Source organism: Equus quagga, chromosome 7 (assembly GCF_021613505.1).
Source record: "Equus quagga isolate Etosha38 chromosome 7, UCLA_HA_Equagga_1.0, whole genome shotgun sequence".
NCBI classification, from domain to species: Eukaryota; Metazoa; Chordata; class Mammalia; order Perissodactyla; family Equidae; genus Equus; species Equus quagga.
The window spans coordinates 125017331-125036045 of NC_060273.1; the positions used below are offsets into that span (position 1 = coordinate 125017331).

At 36.2% G+C, this 18715-nt stretch overlaps 1 protein-coding gene across 10 annotated transcripts in view; it reads right to left on the bottom strand.

The window, feature by feature from the left end:
* XRCC4 (X-ray repair cross complementing 4) overlaps positions 1-18675 on the bottom strand; it is a 287532-nt gene extending 268857 nt beyond the window's left edge. For 2 of the 10 annotated variants that reach the window (XM_046668025.1, XM_046668024.1), the window contains exons 1-2: positions 18436-18580; positions 1606-1757 (exon numbers count right to left, since the gene is read on the bottom strand). In XM_046668025.1, coding sequence (XP_046523981.1) covers positions 1606-1744 — 139 coding nt within the window. In that variant the 5' untranslated portion in view covers positions 1745-1757; positions 18436-18580. The other 8 variants (XM_046668019.1, XM_046668023.1, XM_046668020.1 and 5 more) reach the window with 8 other exon arrangements.
* Between the last annotated feature and the right edge of the window lie 40 nt (positions 18676-18715).

The window sequence follows — 18715 nt, forward strand, 5'->3', positions numbered from 1 at the left end:
AGAGTACTCTTTTTTTCCCCAAAACTTAATGATAAAAAAAATTCAAACAACATATTATTATTGTTCTTTGCTTTGGAGAACAAGGTTTACTGGCTAGATCAGAATTTACTCTTTTCCTTTGATAATTAAGGCTCTCAAAGCATCTCAAGGTCATCTGTCTGACCACAAGTTCTCATTATACTTAGAATAAGCCATTTTTCAATTAGAAACATCTAAGTTATAAACACAGTACTCCTGCCACACAAGCAATCACTTCACCTAGGACCTGCTTCCCGGGCTGTGCTATTGGAGCTGCTCCTCTCTCCCAGACAACCAGCATTATCCTACAGCCGTGGGCTTCAGCCCTAGCACCCATCTTCACCCCCAAACAGAGCTGTTATCACCTGGGCGCACCTTCACCAGATACATAGAGCTAATGTGACAAATCTTCCTCCACTCCTGCACTGCAATAACCAACCAACAACTGATTTCTCTTACATGGAAATTTACAGCTTAAATAAATACCATAACAGGCACTGCAAAGATTACCCTTGAAATTTCTTTATTTTATAAGACATATTAACATTCCTTGCTCTTTGTTACAAAAGATAAATTTAAAAAAAAAAAAAAACCTGCAAGCACAAATTCAGTTTGACTGGTTGTGTAACAGAATTTGTAACATTCAAGAGAGAAACAAAACTTTACAATGTATCATAATTTTAAACAGTGATATAATGACAGTAACAAATTTTAGGAAAACATTTCAAAACTTCATTAAAGATACAAATAGTATGCAATTTAACATGTCAAAATTATTTTACTTAAAACACCATTCACAACATAACTCTAGAAATGACTGTTGCATAATTGTAGAAATAGCTTTTTAAATCTTTTAATAAAATACTTTAAAAGAGTATTAAAACTTTGCTATATGAGTAAAACATAATTCTAGATATTTTGACTTTATACCTGCCATGTTCCATAAATGATATCAGGGCCATTAGCCTTTTTAAAAGATTATCACCAAAGACAAAAAATATCAAAAGTCTATGTCATAAAATGATGGTCAAAATCTCACATACAGGTTTGAACCTTGGTTTACAAAGTTCTAGAAAATGAGTTCCGTTTTGTTCTGTTACAAGCGTAGCATATGTTTATCGGAAAATAATTCAAACAATCTAACTATATGAAATAAAAAGAAAACCACCGCCACCCCATTCTCCCAAGCCAACAGAAACCCCAGGCCCAGCCAACCCACCTTTCCGTGCCTCCTAATATTTCCCTGGGGTGCTGAGAAAAAAACACATGTAAAAAGTACTACTTTTATGCTTTCTATAAAGAGATCATTTAAAAACGCTAACCAACTCCAAGTACTTAGACTCAAACGGCAACCAGAATTTGCTGGAGCACATGCTTATTTCTCTCTTTCTATTAATGTTAATTATAGAAAATGGGATTAAATTTACAAATCCGTGTGTAAATTAGACAGCTATAACAAGTAAAAGCAATCGTGTTAATTTTACCCACTATCTATTAAAGAAACACTTTAATCTGAAGTATCACTGAGGACTGAAGAATAGCACATTATTGAAATTTTACTTCTAAAAAATTTGCTTTTAACATTACCTGTCCCGGTCCATGCTGACTGACCATCAGTAAGTGTAATAACGAAACCAGATCCTAGTGTTTTCTCCCAAGCAATTTGTAGAAAATGAATTATACCAGGTTCAGAAGCAACATAGATTCTGCTTACTTTTCTCTCCATTTCTGGTCACCTGCTATAGAACAAAAAAATTAATATATTTGCAAGAAACTGTGCCTAACCAAAAGTGATATTTTCTATATTGCTCGCTCAGCTATACAAGTCACCAAGGAAATCAGTAAAGTAAAAAAGTGTATGGTAGTTAGCCAACCACTGAACTTAGTAAATCATAGTTCTCTTCAGTATTGATTCACAATTTTTGCCGATAAGAAAGGTAGAGGCCCATAAATGGCAAATGATTTGCCCAAGTTGTGTATCTGAATAAAAATTACTATCTCTAACAATACGAAAAGTAAATCTTCCCCAAGAGTCAAGAGCCTCTTTCTCTACAACAAAAGAAATGGTCAGAAGAACTTGTGTGAGTGACGTGGGAGTAATATCAGGACTGGAACGTGAATATAATGAGTGAGGATAAGTTTGATCAAGTGTCTTAGTTTCTGTCTGGAGAAAGCTGCGGGAAATGAAGGAAAGCAAGCACAAAGATGAGGAAAAGAAAATCTCAGAACCCAAGAGTCAGCAGTACCCAGTCATGCCTTCTCTAAGAAAGGGTTTCCCAGGCTCAGGGATGCACTCTGTCCACTGAGGCAGGAGCATCCTGTAGTAGAGATGGGTTATATCGAACTATCACAGCCTGAGACCAATAAACTTTTTTTGCAATTTTAAAACTTTGTATTGAAGCATTATATACAGGGAAAAGTACATATATCTAAAATACAACTTGCTAAGTTTTACAATTGAACAAGTCCATGTAAGCAGTACCTAGATCAAGAAGCAGAACACTACCACCCCAGAACTCAGTCTCATAATACCTTCCCTCCACTCACTATGTCCCAAAACAACCACTCTCCATACTTCCAACAGAGATGAGAGTTTTGAGTATTTTTGGACTTTACTGTAAATATAATCATGCAGCAGGCTTTATTTTGTGTCTGGCTTCTTTTGTCCAACATCCTGTTTGAGAAATTCATTATATTGTTTCTCAGAGTTGTAGATCACGCTCATGGCTGTACAGTATTCCATTATATGGCTATAGTACAACTCATTTATCCATTCTGCCAGTGATAGGCATTAGAGAACTTTCCAGGTGTTTTATTTTTGAGAAAGATTAGCCCTGAGCTAACACCTGCTGCCAATCCTCCCCTTTTTGCTGAGGAAGACTGGCCCTGAGCTAACATCCATGCCCAATTTCCTCTACTTTACATGTGGGACGCCTACCACAGCACGGCTTGCCAAGCAATGCCATGTCTGCAGCCAGGATCCGAACCGGCAAACCCAGGGCCATCGAAGTGGAACATGCAAACTTAATCGCTGTGCCACCAGGCCGGCCCCTCCAGGTGTTGACTATCACAAAAAGTGCTGCCGTAAATATTCTAGCAAATATCTAGGCTTTTCTGTTGGGTGTATACCTATGAATATATATATATATGAGCGGAAGTGCCAGGTCAGAAGAAATGCAAGTGTTCAGTTTTAGTACTATACAGCCAAAAGTTTTCTAAAAAGTTTGTACCAATTTACACTTGGTATATGAATGTTCTGCTTATTCCATATCCTTGCAAACATTTCTCATCTTTTCAGTTTTAGCCATTTGGGTAGGTATACAGTATTACATTGTGGTCTTAATTCACATTTCCTTGATGAGTAATGATGTTGAGTCCTTTTCATATATTTATTGGGCGTTTGAATATCCTGTTTCGTGGAGTGTCTGTTCAATCTTGCCAATGTTTTTCTTCAGTTGCCTTTTTCTTATTGATTTTTTCTTTCTTTCTTTGTGATTTGTTCTTTATATTTTAGATATGACTCCTTTTATAGATATATGTACTGTGAATATCTTCTTCCACTCTGTAAGCTACCTTTTTTCTCTCATAATAGTATCTTTGGATGAAAAGAAGTTCTTAATTTTAATGAAGTGTAAACTTATCAAAATGTTTATATTAGATTATACTTTTTGTGTCCTACTTAAGAACTCTTTGGTCACTAAGATGTCTCCTGTGTTTATCTAAAAGCTATAATTGTATCTCTCTCATTTAGATCTGCAATCCATCTGGAACTGGTTTTTGTGCATCGTGTCCAGTAGGGGTCAAGATATATTTTTTCCACATGGATATCTAACTGACCCAGTACTATTTACTAAAGACCATCCTTTCCTGACTGCACTGCTGTACCTTCATCATAAATCATGTGACCAAATACATATACAAGGTCCCATTTTGGTTTTGTGTTTTTTTTTTGCAGGGGTGCAATTTCATTTTTTATATTTGGCTTATCAAGGTTACATTGAATAGTGATTCTGTTACTGTGATCTGACACATTTATAATCTCTCCCTGACCCTGCCATTTAAAAATCTGACAAACTTCTCTTCTATGTATTAAAATCATTTATGTAAAACGTTGAGCAGGATAAGCTCAAGCATAGACTTCTCTGGACTGCCATTTGAAACGAGCCTCTTGTAGACATCCATCAATGCTCCTAGGTGTGTCCACTGCTAATATCTCCATTGAAGTCACAGATATCAGGAGAGTCCTTTGCAAAAACTACCTATTCTACCAGTCTAGCAAGGCAATTAAAAGAAAAAGGGAAATAAATTAAGACTGAGATTGTTTCTTACTGATTCCACTGTTATTTCTAATAATTAAAGCTTCTTTTTCTATGAATTAAAAAATCATTCTTCTGGTAATTCACTCTAGAATCTTGCCCAGATTGACCTCAAACTTACCAGACTGTGGTATGGCATATACTATTTAGTTCAAAGCAAATAAATATATTTTTTCTAATACTGGAATATCCTGTGACCACATGCACTCCATTAAGAGATACTTAAGCTACAGAAGCTAACAAACAAAACTAAAGATCCTAAAAATTACAAATATGCAAAGAAAAAACATTACAAAAAGTCAAAACCAGGAATCAAGCACAAACTTCAAAGATGAAAAACTAGAGAGAATTATTCTTTAATCACATAGCATGAATCTCTTACTAGATGATCCTAAAAAAGCTAAAAAAAAATATTCTTCAATCTTTTATTTGGGGGAAGAGTGTAAAACTGCTTCAAATTTTTATGACCCATATATAATATGCAATAAAAATCCAAAAGTAAATTATTAATTGGTATTTGATTAACAACTGATTAACAAAACAAATTTTTAAATCAGGAGTTTTAATTTGCTTTCTCAATTTAAAACTATTACATTCTCACAAATAAAGCATCATATGTCTCTCAAATAGCAATTGAATATGAAAATAAAAACAACTCACTTTGTCAGATCTTCACAAAACAAGGCTAATTTACTACAGATCTCTATCTTCTAAGGGTGGAAAGGATGCTTAATTATAGAATGATAGAGCTGTACTATCTTACAGTAAAAAGCATAAGGAAGCAGAGAAACTTCCAGGTTGAGAGAAAAAATATCTAAAGCTAAGAGTGTAAGATACCTCCAAATTGACAAATTAGTAATAACTAATTTCTACATAAAGTTTGCTCAGAAAACTATTCTTCTTTCCAGTAAAAGCCAAAGTTATAAAATAACCATACTTGTAACCACATCAATTAAGCATGTTAACATTTTAAAAACATGTAAATTTGGGGCCTGCTCAGTGGCCTAGTGGTTAAGTTTGTGCACTCTGCTTCTGTGGCCCGGTGTACATGGGTTTGGATCCCAGGCATGGACCTACACACTGCTCATCAAGCCATACTGCAGAGGCATCCCACTGACACAGATGTTCACTCATGGCCAATCTTCCGCACCAAAGGGAAAACAAAGTAAACTTGTAGGTTTGACTATATCATAATCATGAAAAAAATAGAATTACTTTCAAATATTTCATTTAGTCAAAAGTTTTTCCTACATCAAGGTCTTCTTTGCCTTGATGCACTTAATTCTTAAATGCTTTATCCATTTGTGAATATTTTCTTTGAGATCAATTAGTCAATATACTTAATATGCAGTCAGTTACTCACATGCTCTATAATCCTTAAATTTGAAATTACTGGAAAATGTGTGTTACTGTTTTTCTATGCCAATCATTGAAAAAGACACATAGTTAAAGGCTTACATAATTCTAATGGGCCGAAACCTCACAATTTTGAGGGGAGGAGGGTAATAGAAACTAGTTATGAAGGCCATTTTTTGCCTCGATAGAATTTATATACAAATACACAGATACACACACACTTACAGATTTTTCTTCTTAAATGTGCCTCAAGAACCATGGCTATTGCTAGCAATGTAACTTTGTGAAAGGAAAACGCAGCACTTAGAGTTACTCTAAAACTGCAATTGGTTTCACTGCTTTTTTTTACCATATTTGAAACAAGTGACAAATTTCTAATTACAGAAACAAATTAGTTGAAAATGTAATACTCCAGATGCCTGTCAGCAACTCATCCCAGTTTCACATGACACAAAGGGCTTTAACCTCAACAATGCTAAAAAGACATGTAGAGGTCAGATTAGTTTTAACAACATTTTTGAATTATTCATATTTCAAGGCTTTTCCAAATTTCTAATTAACTCTAGGTACTCATCACATTTTATTTTAAAGATTCTATTATTTTAGTAAACTCAGATTTGAAACTCTGGCTGCTACATGTGAGCCATGTTTAAGCACTTAACATATTAATAGCCCAAATATGACAACTCAGTTACCTATAGTTATTTTGCGCCTCACTAACCTTAAGAATGTTTTCTTTATATCAACTGTCTTAATTTCCTGATAATATACTATTTGAACCAGTTTTGAAAGTACTTCATTCTTTTATTTACTGAGGTCACCTTCTCATTAAATATGAAATATAACATATCTAAGAATCAACCACAGAAACAGAAAAAAAGGATGACTTGGAAAGTCTTTTAAGATTCAGTAACAGCAAATCAATGATCTCTCTGCTTTCACCAGCCCTGCAAATGCGGATGGTCAGCCCCAGTTTTTCTGCCCCAAGAGTACTTGAAGAAAGGGGGTGGAATCCTCTTCAGAGGGACGGATTAAGTAGGGCCATAAGAAAGCCTGTATTTTCTTTTCTAAGGGCACTAAAGGTCCAACTAGTATCTGCACCTCTCCCAGCCAGAGCCAAGGATCTAAGACAGCCTGCAGGTGGAAACAGTTGGGTCCCACCCCAAGTTGTCCATCAGTAGCTTTATTGAGAGCTGAGAACAGTTGAGAATTGAGAAGCTTATCTTTAGTACTTTGTGTCTTTGATACTTGGCCTCTCTCTTAGAAGAGAGAAATAAGTTGTTGGCTGGTATGCAGTTGATGTGATCTACACTCTGAACAAATGCCATTCACAGTTGCCTCTGAATAAACAAGACGCTTTTTAAATTAGTTTACAAAGAATTTTGTATGCCCTTTTGGATGCTGATAAGGAGCAGTGCAGAAGCCAACTCACTTAGGTCAGCTCAAGTTAGTGACAACACTGTATCATTGATAACACCATTTTGAACTTGAGCTTCTTTTATTTGCCTTTATAGTAAGTTATGGCTTCTTTTCAAGCTGCTTGGGCTGCAGGTGTTCACACGTCTGCAGCTATGCCAAGGGGTTGTACTTACAGATCAGAAAGGGCTAAATGCATGTTTCTAATGAAGCAATTAACTTAAGTGCCCCCTTGTTGAGCAAAGTAGGCAGATACCTAAAGTGAGTTCAGAATAAAGATTAGCACACAGCACATGCTGGTAATTAGTTTGTCATTAGATTCCTGATCACATTATTTTGTTTGACCTGATTTTTACTAAAAGGAGGAAAAGAAAGAAAATGCAAATTGTGAACCAAAAGTGTGGTGATAAATTTTTTAAAAGTTCTATCACATTTAAAAATTCAAGAATAGGACCATACATAAGTGCTAGATAAAAAGGAAAGAAAAGTTTACGCAACAACCACCTATGTCTTCTGATGCGTGTCTTTTGATACGACAAACGGCAGACAACACTTTAGGAAAACTAAGTGCAAAGAAGAGGTCTATTTTCCTATTTGTTTAGTGTTTTTTAAAAGCATTGACTACTCATGTTTTCCTTATTATCAGAATCCCCACAATGAGGATTTCTTTAAATTAATAATTTGTTGCTATTTTCATTATTAAGAGCATGTCGACTTGCTGGTTGGCATGATCTACCTGACCAAAGGGTAAATTAAGGGTTTTTTTTGAAAAATGACCACAAAATCAATTTACCCTTCAATTTCCAAAGCAATTAGAACAAAAATATCAAACTAACCTTCTACAGAAGAAATGCTTTCCTGAAATGTTTTCAGGTCAGAATTTTCTAAACCTTATGGGTAAAGAATTTACAGGATTATTAAATACCTTTCTCATCATGCCAAGACTATCTCCATTCTATTAATTTTGAAAATGAAAGTAAGGTGACCATCTGTCCAGCTTTGCCTGAGATTTTCCCAGTTTTAACACTGAAAGTCCTGTGTCTTAGGAAACCTCTCAACCCAGGCAAAGTAGGATGACTGGTCACCCTAAGAGCAAAATACAGTTAAAACTGTTGGCAGATCTTGTTCAAAAACATGTAACATACAGCTGGTGATCAAGGAAACATTAAATTAACAATCTGATGCTTCAGGAATAAAGCATTAGAACTATAAATTAACTCTAAAAAATAAGGCATCTTTGCCATGGTCATAGTCCATTCTCAATTACCTCTTATCACTGTGGAATGACAGCTGCCGCCATTCCAAATATCATATTACTGCTCATTTCCTCTGCTTATCTTTTACAAACACCATTAATAGTCATTAGCTTCAGTGATTCATTTAAATTTCACTTCCTCTCCTTTCTTTTCTCTTACCCCAACAAATGAGTACGTAAAAACAATAAAATGGCCTGAGTAAATTTACCACATAAAATCTAACACTAGATCCAGCCCTTAAAATTAGACCCAAAGTCCCAAGACTATGACTTCCTTTATACTCATCAAAGGGACACTCTTGATTACAAATAACTCTGGCAGAAAGGATGAGAGTATACTTATCATTTTGGAAACTTTCTAAACTTTCACAAGAACACTTCAGTTCTAATTGCAGTTTCATGTGAGAATGACACTTAACAGAACGGAAGAGATAAGATAGTACCTGAAATATAGCATCAGCTAAGCAAGTCTTTTTTCATTAAGAATTAAGTAATTATGATTTCTTAAACCTCAAAATTTTGACACCTCTCTTACATTTTAATTTCACAAGCATGAGGGTGTTCCTATGAAACACCACCGGTAAATTTACAAACAGTCTTTTCTACTTGAAAAATGTGCTGCTCAGAAGTGAAATGTAACTAAAAGCACTTGCATGGGAAAGGCACAAGATCTGCACTATACTTTCCTCCCATTCCCAAACCCACCATTTACTTACAACTGTAACCATTTATCTGCCTATTTCCTAATGGAGAAAAAGGGGATGAATGATAAGATTGGGGTACAAATGAGAGTTAATCCTGGGGGGAAAAAAAATCCAACCCTATAACATATCCTCAACTGGTGACACTGCCTAATTCAGCCCTAGAAAAATATTTAGGAACCATATGAAATTGCCAGTATTTAACAATTTTTAACCTACAAAAAATGGCAATTTCACACAGTTTAAATAATACTAAGAGATAAACAGCACATGAGGACTTCCATTCTTAATTGGATGAATAATTACATACTTATTTCCCATGTTGCAATTTCTAAGTCTAAGTCCTTTTCAACCACATCCCTGAACATATTTTGGACAATCCTCCTTACAAGATAAAAGCAAAAGGTTCCATTCTGAGTCCCCTTGGGTGATGGCTTCTCAAACTGAACTGAAACTTTGTACCTGCTAAACTTTGCATCAAGCCTTGTACTGCAGGGGTACAAGTCCTAACGCCTCCAGGGCCTATGCAGGTCAGGAGCAAGCCCACAGACATTCATTGCATGAGGAGCAAGGACTGTGGCTAATAGAAAAGACAAGTGACATATAAAAGCGGCAGCCACTGCTCAGTGCAGATTGTTAGCATGGGTAAGTACTGCTCTTTAGTGGTCTGCCATTCTGATGATTCAAGAAAGCTAAAAGTCCCTGTGTTTATGCAGAAGTCACCTGACTTTTAAAAGTTGGCTCATATTTTTTAAAAACACTGGATATGTGTGGTATAAGAAGTATATTTGGTCTTTGTCCCAGATAGAGCTCCTAAAACCCTTGGAATTTCCTGAGAGATATAAGTGTCTTTTGTTATTCAAGAGGAGTCCCTTTCAATCACACCACTGTTTACGCTAATGAGGTGAGTTAGGGTGGTGTCATTAGATAGCCTCATACAGGGCCCGGTCACTAGAAAGGCCAAATGACTCAGGGGTTCACACTTTCAGCCTCATTCTCAATCCCACCCCCAGAGAGGAGGGTAGAGCTGAAGACTGACCACTACAAAAACTCTAGAACAAAGAAATTTGGGGGGCTTCTGAGTTGTGAATACATCAGTGTCCTGAGAGAGCGGCATGCCCAGCGGGGGCATAGAAGCTCTGCTCCCTACCTCCCATACCTGGCCCTATGCATCTCTTCCATTTGGTTATTCCTCAGTTGTATCCTTTATAGTAAATGGGCAAATACAAGTAAAGTTTTTTCCTAAATTCTGTGAGCTATTTTAGCAAATTATCAAACCTGAAAAGGTAGTCATAGGAACCCCCGACTTATGGCAGGTCAGAAGTATGGATGACCCAGGGAAGTCTTGTGGGACAGAGCCCTTTAACCTGTAGGAACTGATGCTAACTCCAGGTAGACAGTGTCAGAATCGAACGGAACTGTTGGACACCCAGGTGGTAGAGAATTGAAGAATTGGTTGTTGGTGTTGGAAAACACCCTAATGTGCCAAAAAAAAAATCCTTAGTCCAGCTTTAAGGCCATTGGTATACAACCCGTACTAAATCGGAAACCAACTCCTTTATCCCCAAATCTGTGGGAAACTCCATGGCAGGTAACTGCCCCAGTTTCTCAACAAATAAGTTTCAATGCAAAAGGGAGAGATGGGAGGGATGGAATATTAGGTTAAAAGAGACTTAAAAGCCATATGCAGCTACAATTTATAGACCTTATTTAAAACCTAATTCAACCAACAATTAAAACTTCTGAAGTCATCTGAAGACAGATTAGGTATTTGATGATATTAAGGAATTATCGTTAATTTTTCAGTTATGTTAATAGAATTGTGCTTATGTTTTCTAAAGTTACTTTTTAAAGATACATGTTAGAATATTTACAGATGAAATGATAAGATGTCTGAGATTTGTTTAAAAATAATTTAGAAGAGAAGAGGGAAGTCTGAATAGGATATAAGTGAAATGAGATTGACAGTGAGGTTGACAATTGTTGTGCTAGGTGATGGGTACATGGGAATCCATTATTCTCTCTACTTTTATATATGTTTGAAATTTTCAAAATAAAATGGATAAAAGGAAAAGAGTTTTCAAGAAATGTTATTTGACCATCAGGCTGATTACGGTTGTTACAGAGTAACTTTGTAAAAAGAGAAAAAGTCATCTATTAGAAATTTTAAATATATAGTCTAATACTTCAAATTTTAGGAGACTATCTAAAGAAGTCTTGGGCTCAGTATTGGCTCTTTGGTAAATACTCCTACCTGATAAGCATTACACACAGAACATTGGCGCATAATGCATTGGTGAATTTTGCTGTGCAACACTGACTCAAAGATACTAAAGACAAAAATATTTTTTTATAATCAACCGAAAAGATGATAATCAAAAATATCTGAAATTATTTCAATATTTACTGGCTATACATTAATAATTTGTTCTTAAGGCCAAAATGTTTAAAAAAATATAACAAAATGTTCAATACATGAGCTACTTCATATGTATATTCAATGATTGCACATAATAGTTACAATAAAGAAACCACAAATAATAATTGCACTATTTTCCAAAATTTCCCATCCTGTGGCATATCATTAGAATCACACCGTCTTAAATTTTATCTAACCAATATGAATCAAATACTTATTATGGTTCCTGGCACATAATAAATGGCCCTAACTCACATGGCTGCATTCATTATCTATCCTAATTCGAATGACTCCAGCTTACACTTTTTCTTCTCAGTTCCTTAAAAAACACAGATTCCCAAGTGAAGGATTCAGCATTGTTAGCTATCTCTAAACAGTGATCAGAGAATGCTATCAGTGCCATAGTTCACATCCCACTGTAATTCAGGTTAAAAACATTCATTCACCCAAATTTAGAGAGAACTGGATGATTTTTGCCACCTAATACAGACTCCCCCTGCTTATAGGAACGAAACTTTGAATGATCCCCACCTCTGCTATTCTCAGTCCACAGGCTTAGAGTAAACTGACTTTAGCCCCACGTTCCAGGAGTAGAACATGCACCTGGACTAAGCCAACATTACATTCTAATCCCCAGTGACAGATTCGGAGATGAGCACATGATTCAAGTTAGGACAACTAAGACCAGTGAGGCTCAATTCCAAGAATTTTATTTGCATCAAGAAGGATATAGATTCTTCTCTACTGGATTTTGTGTTATGATGCTCTGAGCCTAGAGCTGCTGACAACAAACCCAACACAGCAGAAGGTGGAACTGAGGGGTAGGCAGCAGCTTGTATCTGATTCCAGCAGCAAGAGAATCTAGATCTAACCATGGATGTTGTAGGTATGAAGCCAAGAAATTCCTTTTTGCTTAAGCTACCTTATGTCAGGCTTTGGGATCAGAAAGACTTCAGGATGAATCTTTACTGTCATTCATTGATTGTGTGGCATTCTCTTAACTTCATTTATCTCATAGTACCTGCAAAACAGTTGTAAGCAAGCAATGTGTATATTCTGTCAGTGGTATGAATACCACACTTTAGGAAACACTATATTAAACTCATAATATTCAACGCCAAAGAGGAAGTTTTACATTTTCAACTTAATATACTTACACTCTCGTCAAATCTAGAACACGTGACATTTTGAAAACACTGGACAACTTTGTTATCACTACATAATAAATAACTGGTAACAGGTGGTTCAAGAAGACAACTGCTGAATATTTTGCATAATACCCTAAAGATTCTAGAAAAAAAATCATAATATGTCTATTCAAAACAAAGTTTCAAGTTGTGGTTACATGGCAAAAAATGTTTTCCAAGTTTTAAAATCACTAATTAATAAGTTTAATGTTTTCTCCTTAAAACTCGCCATCTTACCTCAAAATATTGGCAAATTCTCTCTAAAAGAGGGATCCAATCGACTTAAATTTTAAGATTGTGTTTCTTTCTCTTCTATCCTTAATATATTGAAAATAGGTTAAAATCCTTTTATGAACCTCTAAGCAAATTTGTTTTTTCATGTTTATCAAGATATTTATAGAAACAAATGTAGCTTCTGACAGAATATATGACCTCAACTGTATTTTGCACCCATTCTTCCCAATATAAACATAACATTATGATGTGGTTAAATGATTAGATTACTATACAAAAGCCATCAATCCTTACTATCAGAAAAGAGAAGCAATGAGAGGACCAGTCTCAATATCTGTGGTTTATGCTCTTTCAGGACTGTTTTAGGACTATCATTCAAAGAATGCTAAGTTTAACCTTTCCTACAAGTCTGCAAACAGATGTAAGATTGTTTGTGTGGTTCCAATGACTTGATATAAAAGCTTCACATGTCTCTCTACTTTGCACCAAATGCTCTGTTGTTTTACACTGATACTCATATGGGAATTAACCGTGGTGATCTGTGACACTCAACCAAACATATCAACTTCACTCGCTCTTTACTCCACAGATTTTCTTCTGCAACGTAGCTGTCAGAAAATAATCAGGACAGATTTCCTAAGCACGTTTAAACTTCATAAACTTCTTATGTTTTCTCTATTGCTAAATTCTCAGAGCACAAACTTTTGGTCCCCAAAAGTATTATCTAAGTAATGACTCGAGCCAATTCTGTAAGAATAATGCTTAAAATCCAGAGGTCGGTTCCTAAACACAACATTAAAGCAAGATTTTTTTTAAATTCAATTTATAGATGAGTATCCTAGGACAACTAATTTACAAAGTTATAAATTGAAACCATGCTGTCATTTTTAAAAAACACTTAAACACTTAAACCTTATATGGAACTATATTAGTATACTATAGTGTGCAAGCACATACCTACAAATTACCAAAAAAAATCAATAAATTTTTTAAATTTAACTTTTCAAGTGCCCCAAAGTTTAGACAGATGTTATCCTATTTTCTCTGAGCAGCTGTTCATTTGGACACGTTCCTTATTTATTGATATACTGTGTTCAATGCTAGGGTCACATTTCTTAAACAGGAACTTGGCAACTTCCAAATTCTATGGTAAATATTGACACATCTCAGGATGTCAATATTTATACTGTCAGGACTTTGATGAGTATCTTCAACAATGGCTGCCTCTTAGTTCTTAGCAGCCACTTGTTTCTGTTCCAGTTGAGCAAGGTCTTTCTTTATTCAATAAAATTCTTACCAACTGTTGAGATAAAATTACACGTAAGCTACTAGCATCCTCTCACACAAAGATCAGACTGAACTCCTTGCTTATTTCAACATTTTAGTCACTTCTGCAGGGTTAGTAAAGCTCAAAGAAACAAGGCACAAATTCAGAAGTGTCCTCCAAGTAATATTCGTTTTTGATTACTTAATCCCAAACCTAATCATCATTTTCAACTCCGTTGCTGGGGTTGAAAGCCACTGAAGCTTTTTCAGAATTTATAGCTTTAAAATTTCTTTTAACTTTAACTCTTTTCTGTTAGTCCTAAAGGCTAGGCAAAGTTGGAAAAGATTGGTTTACAGAATGCAATAATAGTGATGATATTCAGAGGACAGTTTGAATTCAGAAAGTCCACCATAAAAAGTAGTTGAAAAGTCTGGCTCATTATCTAGGATTAAACAGTATTTTAAATGCAAAATTAGTTTACCTAATTTTTGTGCCAAGTATCAGAGATCATGTTAACAAACTAATCATCATTAAATCAACCTGAAGAGCAAATTTCCATATCATTGGAAGAAAAATCTTTGCAATCTCTTGTAAATACCATGGGACTTCCCGATGGCACACAAGCAGAAGTTTGATCTAAAGCTATTGGCAGTACTGGAATCTAGCAAAAGGATGAATGCCTCATGAGTAATTTGGAATTCTAGTATGGATTTCTCTTTTGGGCAACAAAAGTCTCAACAGTGTTTTTCTCCCAAAAGGAGCTCAATTTCATCAACATTAAAAATTTGCTGACTACAACAACCCTCTGTTCATTGATTTCAGCCAGTGTCTCAGGAAAAAGCACCACTCACTTTCTCATCAGTGCTGGCAGCTTCACGAATGACAAGCAACAAATTGCCCAGGGCTATAAAATGCATTAACTACCTCCCACTCTCATAAAAAGAACTATCCTACTATTTTAAAGACAGCTACCTTTTTCCCAGAAAACAAGGTATGGCAAATAGAGCAATGATTTTATATTCAGAAGACCCAGCTTGAAATCAAAACTCTACGATTTCATAGCTGAGTGACTTTGCTCACACTATTGATGCATTAAAATGTTCATTGACTACTTCCTATGTACCAGGCTTTGATATCCCAAAGACAAGTAAGACACATTCCCAGCTCTCTAGTGAGAAACACCTAAAGAGAATTATTTTACAAGCGTGTAAAGTGCAGATTCAGGGTGGGAGCTCCTCTGAAAAGTAGCAGGTAAGCCAATCTGACATTTCAGGGAAGGCTTCCCTGGGTTACACCTGATATGAATCTTAAAAGGTGAAAAAGGGTTAGGCATGGAAGGAAAAAAGATAAGAAAAGGCACTCCAGGCAGAAGAATCTGCATGTGCAAAGGCTTGGAGGCAAGAAATAGCATAATATATGGAAATGACAAACAATTCAGTGCTTCAGACTGACTGCAAATCAAGGATTACAAATTCAAATAGCCAGTCAAGTTCATTCATTCAACCAAAACATACTGTGTACTTCTATGCCTCAGACAGTGTTTTAGAACTTGGCATAAGGGAACAAAAACATAAAAATTCCTGCCTTTGTGGAGTTTACATTTTAATAGGAGGAGAACAATTAAAAATACACATAATAAATATGTAAAATATATGGTGATAAGTGCTATAGCAATAAGGGAAGAGAAAACAGGGTAGAGGAAACTGGGAGTGCAGAAGCCAGTTGGGGGTGGGAGTGGGGCAGATAGTTGCAAAGCTGCAATTTGAAATAGGAAGTTGAGGTAGGCTTTGTTGAAAAGTTGACACCTGAGCAAATACATAAAGGAGATGAAGGAATTAGTTGTATGCATGTCTGGGGAAAAAGCATTCCAAGTAAGTGAAGCAGCCAGAGCAAAGGTCCTAAGGTGGAAGAGGGCCTAGTGTGTTAAGAAACAAGGCAGCCAATATGGCTGAAACAGAGTGAGGGGGAGAGAATACAAAGGGATGAAGTCAGAGAGGTAATTAATGGGAAACCAGATCATGTAGAGTCTTGTAGGCCAACGTGAGGATGCTGGCTTTTACAGTGAGTCAAATGAGAAGTCATAAAAGGCTTTTAAGCAAAGAAGTAATGTTACATTGGTTTTTAATAAACTTTTTATTTTAGAATAATTCTGAACTATAGAAAAGTTGCAAAGATAACACACAGTTCTCATATACCCTTGACCCAGTTTCCTCTAATATTAACATCTTATATTACCATGGTGCATTTATCAAAATGAAAGAAACCAACACTGGTGTATTACTACTAACTGAACTCCAGACTCTTCAGATTCTACCGGTTTTTCCAATAGTATCTCTTGTCTCAGGATTGAATCTAGGATAACACACTGCATTTAGAATCTTACATTTTAACACAATTTTTTACTTATATTTTAACAGTATCACTCTGGCTATTATATGAGAATAGACTATAGAGAGGCAAGGACTGAAGAAAGCAGGGAGATGAGCTAGAACACTATTACTGTAATCCAAGCAAGAATGATAGTGACTAATAACAGACATCCAAGAAAGAGATGATCAGTGTACTAATGACATAAATAGTAGGAAATGGTCAAATTCTAGATATATTTTATAGAGAGAGTTAACAGAATTTGCTGATGGATTTCATCGAATATAAGAAAAAGTAGAGTCAAGGATGATTCCAAATACTTAACTTTGAGTAACTGGCTGTATAGAGTTGCCATCAACTGAGATGAGAAGAATGGTACAGGTTTGGGGGGAAAAAGAGTTCAGATTGTGACATTTGAGTTTGAGATATCTTTAAATAAACAAGTGGACATGTAGAGGTCAACAACTGGATATGTAAGTCTGGAATTCAGAAAGAGGATAGACTAGGAATATGACTTTGGGAGTTGTCAGTATACAGATGGTATTTAAAGTCACTAAGACTTGATATCATCAAAAGAAGTATAGACAGAAGAAAAGAGAATCAAAGATTGAGCACTGGAACACTTCAACAATAAGAAATCAGGAAGAACAGAAGGAAGAGTGAGAAGGAGCAACCAATGAGGTAGAAAGAAAACCAAGAGAGTGTGGTGTCCTGGAAATCAAGTGAAGAAAATATATCATGGAGAAGGGAGTGATCAACTGTATCAAAGGTTGTTGATAGGTCAAATACAGTCAGATCCAAGAATGATCAACACCTGGAGATCACCGGTGACACTAACAAGAGCATTTTGGGGGAGCATGGGAGCAATAACCATGTTGGAATGATCTCAAGAAAGAATAGAAAAAGAGGAATTGTTTGGAGCATACAGAACTCACTAGAAGATTTTCATTTAGAAAAGCAAATAAATGGGTTGGAAGTGGAGAAAGGTTAAGGAAGCATTTAAGGTAAAAGAAACAACACGAAGATCAAGCAAAACTTTTATGGGTCTTAATCTAAGAGCCATAGGGGAAAAATAATAAAGCACGGGGAGACAAACACTAGAACACCTCAACCTCAGACTATGGAGGCTATAGTCTGATAGTTCTATTAGAGAAAACAAGCAGTTAATTAAAACCATTGTCTTTTAACATATGTGAATATCAGTGAATGAAAAAAAGGTAAATCTTATAAAAGGAAACCACCAACATTATCAATAGCAGATACAAATTAAAAAGAGAAAAGGGGGAGAAAGTGGTCTGGTGGTATAAAGACATTACCAATTTAATTCAAAAACCTTTTAACTGAGTTCCCAAGAAATATGCAAACTGAACACGCCAAAGCGCCTGTTTCTCAATCTAAAATATGCGAAGACAAAAACGGGTGGAAAATAGAGCCTCTACTAATGTGATAATTAAAATTAGAGGAAGCTAAATAATACTACTATTGATTTAAAGTTGGCATGTGATTTGTCTTGCTGGTGGATCACTTCTGTAGAGTGACCTAATCAACTACTGAACTCAGGAACGGCAGGTCCTTTCCATTTGTTACCACAGAAAGTTCTTTCCTGACCCCAAAGGGCCTAGTACGTTTCAGCCCCAGATGGTACCCATCTACAGTTCACAAAAAACTGGGGAATGGGGGAGAGAGAAGGCCAGTGTTAGAGAAATGATCCAACAGCCTACTCAGCACAACTCTCCGGATTCAAGCGTCCTCCTAATACCGCAACCATTACAGGGCCTTTCATAGGCGTTCTGCATTCCAAACAAACCTTCAAGTGCCAAAGGACAAAATAAAAAGGGGCCCAGCAGGTGCACGCCCTGCATCCCCGTGAGACCACAAACGGAAGGCCCAGGAGCTTACACATTGAGGGGGATCCGAGCCGGGAAAAATCCGCCCACTGCGAGGTTCTTCAGGGAAATAAAAGGGAACTGAAAAAAAAACAAAGAAAGAAAAAGAAAAAAGAAAAGGACTACGGATCACTATTACTTAAAGATGCAGCCCCCACTTCCGGGCCCTACCTCTCAGAGACTCCACTTCCGGTCTCCTCCAAAAGGCCCGCTCCCACAGACAGAAGGCCGGAGGCCAATGAGAGCGTCATTTACTTCCGCAGGCCCCCCTGACGTCATGTAAATCCCGCCTT